The sequence below is a fragment of the Diadema antillarum genome, unplaced genomic scaffold (genome assembly GCF_040938485.1).
Source record: "Diadema antillarum isolate AM-2024a unplaced genomic scaffold, OU_Dant_1.0 scf00000018, whole genome shotgun sequence".
In the NCBI taxonomy this organism is placed as follows: Eukaryota; Metazoa; Echinodermata; class Echinoidea; order Diadematoida; family Diadematidae; genus Diadema; species Diadema antillarum.
The window spans coordinates 1,414,443-1,417,749 of NW_027270907.1; the positions used below are offsets into that span (position 1 = coordinate 1,414,443).

Here is a 3,307-nt window from a genome sequence, read left to right on the forward strand (position 1 = left end):
GAGACCAAATTTCAAATCTACGAGGAACAAAACTGTCAAAACACACACACACACATACAACACATTACATGAATATTATACTTTACATGCATACATACATTGATATAGAAAAAAAACACCATTTCCGGCTTTTTGCCTGATATACCTAATAATTTGTAATTTGGGGAATCTTCAGCGCTTTATCAATTGTGTTTTCATATGTCTGTTCTCAAAATAGAGCATACACATTTATATCCGAATAATGTCCTACAAAATACAATTCGTATCACTTTCACGTGTTTCACTTGTGATGAGACATTCTTGAGGAAGAAATAGAAGTACTTTCCCTTTCATTTTCCCTTTTTCCAGCACACCCATAGTACGCATTATTATTTTTTTCTTTATTCCTGTAATACTTCCTTTTTTATGAATAGTATATCGCCTTTACTTCTGTTGGCACATGATACGAACTGTAAACTCTTCTTTGAAAGAGCCCCAGGACGATTTGAAAATGCTGTCAAAAGCTTCAGGGGAAGCAAATATTTCCTATTAAAAGAAAACTAAAATACTTTGTATCATTACTATATCAATGTTTACTATTCATCCCTTTTTTCACATATTTCAAATTACAAGCTCTGAACACAATTTTTCAGTACATCTGAAGGAATAAAATGTGTTTTTGTTTTTTACCAAACAAGGAACGGAACGTTATTAGGATTTATAGGATACTTAATATCTCCATATCTTTCGCTTTTGGTAGCGTTTTGATGCATCCAAGTATCCCATGTCTTTCAGTGTAATAGGTTGTCATTATTATAATAGAGGCCTTGTTTTGCCACACTTATTTTCTGAGCACGCTAAAATATAATCATTTTGTATTTCTTTCGTTTCTCAAAAAAGAAAATGCAACAATTGCCGAGAGGTCATTTGGGTCGATTGTTTTACAGCCAAGCGGTGTTCACATGTATGATTGTTCATTTCCGTTAGGACGCTTGTGAAACGCCTATTGAATCCAAACCTACCATCAAACTGCTGTAAGTCTATTAGTGTTGGTTGGTGATGATCTTGATCATCAGCATCATACAACCAATCTAAACACACACACACACACACACACCAAGTTGAATGCTCAACCTATTCGGATACTCGTTCACAATTTCTTGCCTAAATTTGGTCTCCCCAGGTTTGAAAAAAAAAAAGAAAAGAAAAGAAATCGGTGAACTTCTTCATGGTCAGTTGGAGTCGACCGAACATGGCTACACTGGATGTAGGCCTATTGGTCATTTTCATCACCTTGATAGTTACGCCTTGCACGATGTCTGCTCAGAACCCAATGTTTATAAACTATCAGGAAGCAGGAACAGCTCCGACACCGGCAGTTCATGTCACAGCTCGAAATTTGACAGCAACATCAAGGAACGGTCTAGGAACTACATTTTACCAACGGCCAACGTTTGCTGCAGAGTTGGAAACGAGCATACTGTCGCTGGACGCCGAGAATGCACGTTCGTCTTACATGCCCGGAGAGGATCACACCGATACAACGCATTATGTTGACATTAGATCACAGCGGAGCAGTGAAACTCATACCACACTTTTTATCGACGCTGATTGGATGTGGCAGCCGATCACGTGGTCATTGCGAATTGAAATCCAAGCTTTCCTCTCCGTGCTCGGTATTGGCGGGAATGCTCTTGTCATGGCGGTTCTGTTGCGTCGCGGTTTGAAAAGAAGCTCTGCCGACACTCTCGTCGGGAATCTTGCCGCGGCGGATTTTCTCACGTCCGTCTTCATATTCCCGATCCCGGTCGCTGTTCGTGTCCCAAAAACGGCCTCTGCGGAAATGTACTGCCGATTTATTTTCACCTCATTCTTCCTGTGGGTAAGCATCTTGAGCTCAATCTTCACGCTGACTGCCGCATCGCTGGAGCGATATGCCGCAGTGGTCCACCCCATCCGTTGGAGCCGCTACAAAAGACGCCAACAAGTGATTCTTGGTCTCGTTTTCATCTGGTTTGCCGCTACGGCGTTACCCTTCGAGCTCCTTCTCTCCAACGGCGTCGGCAAGGCGTCGAGTTCTTGCCAAGTGGAGCATGCAACTTATGCGGGACAAATCGTCCTTGCACTGGCTACTTTCATTTTCAGCTTTTTGATTCCCGCCTCAACAATGTTAATAACACAGCTCTTAGCTGCTCGTACTCTCTACGTGCAATCTAAACGTTTTACGGGGACCTGCGAACATGGCGACCATTCTACTGCATCGTTCAGACATCTTGTGGCCATGAATCGAATTTTGGGAATGCTCCTGATTGTAATCATTATCTACATTTTGAGCTGGGGTCCGAACGAAACTGCTTTTTTCCTGTACAACTTGCACGTTCTTGAACCCAGCTTTCTCTATGGACCAGTTGATCGTGTGCTTACGGTGCTGGCCCTGTTTATCTCTTGCGCCAATCCCATCGTGTATTTGGTTTGGAACGCTCAATTCCGCGCAGCTCTCGTAAAATTCTTCACCGGCACGAAAATAAGCAGTAACGCCCTTTTCGGTTTTCAGGAAGAATCAACCAGGAATAGCCATGTCAAAAATGTTTAGTGGAAATTATATGAATTTTAGCCGAAATGAAGAAAAGAGACCGGTTCGCGTTGGGGAACGCCGGAATCTACTAAAAACATAAAAACAAGAAGAACTTCTAGCACTTATCACCTTTACCTATAGATGCACCTCATTGTTTTCATTAAGTTCATGTAAAGTAAATGAACGACAAACTAAACTCAAGTAAAAAAAAAATCAAGAATCAAATGAACTTAAAGGTAGAAGAAAGACACTTTATCTACTCTTATCCAGCCCATAACTATTTTGGCTACGTATGCAGGAGCAGAAACACAACTAGAACAGAATGAAAAAAAAAAGAAGCGAAGAAAAAAGTGTGTCTTGACTCTGAATTTCATGTGTAACATACATGAGCTATGATAATGTGAGGGCATAACATCATCAACTCGCTCACTGGAATGAATATTCATAAGGACTGGTCAAGAAATTTTTGCAAAAAATGCGAAATTTCAAAACGTCATATATTCCTGATTTCTAATCTGATTTCTGTCATTTTTGGAACGTTCTATAGGGATTTTTTAATCCTCTTTCTTTGAAGTTTTCTTTTTAGGTGGATTTCCTCTTGAAAAGGATGAGCCTTTCAATCCTCTTTCTGCAGATCTTGTCTGACATCATGTTATAGACTCCTTTACGAATGCATTAAACTTCAGGAATCTATTAACCCAGATTTATTGGTTACAGTTCGCTTATTCTGAAATCAAAGAAGGTTCGTTTTTC

At 40.3% G+C, this 3,307-nt stretch overlaps 1 protein-coding gene across 1 annotated transcript; it reads left to right on the plus strand.

Annotated features, from left to right (window-relative positions):
• The first annotated feature begins 1,294 nt into the window (after nucleotides 1–1,294).
• On the plus strand, nucleotides 1,295–2,572 carry LOC139727951 (allatostatin-A receptor-like). The gene has a single exon (XM_071638926.1). It carries the CDS (start codon nucleotides 1,295–1,297, stop codon nucleotides 2,570–2,572), a length of 1,278 nt encoding a protein of 425 aa, XP_071495027.1.
• Nucleotides 2,573–3,307: the final 735 nt, after the last annotated feature.

Bases quoted from the DNA above. Each gene is read 5' to 3' on its own strand.
- LOC139727951 (XM_071638926.1), top strand. From the start codon at position 1,295: ATGTCTGCTCAGAACCCAATGTTTATAAACTATCAGGAAGCAGGAACA.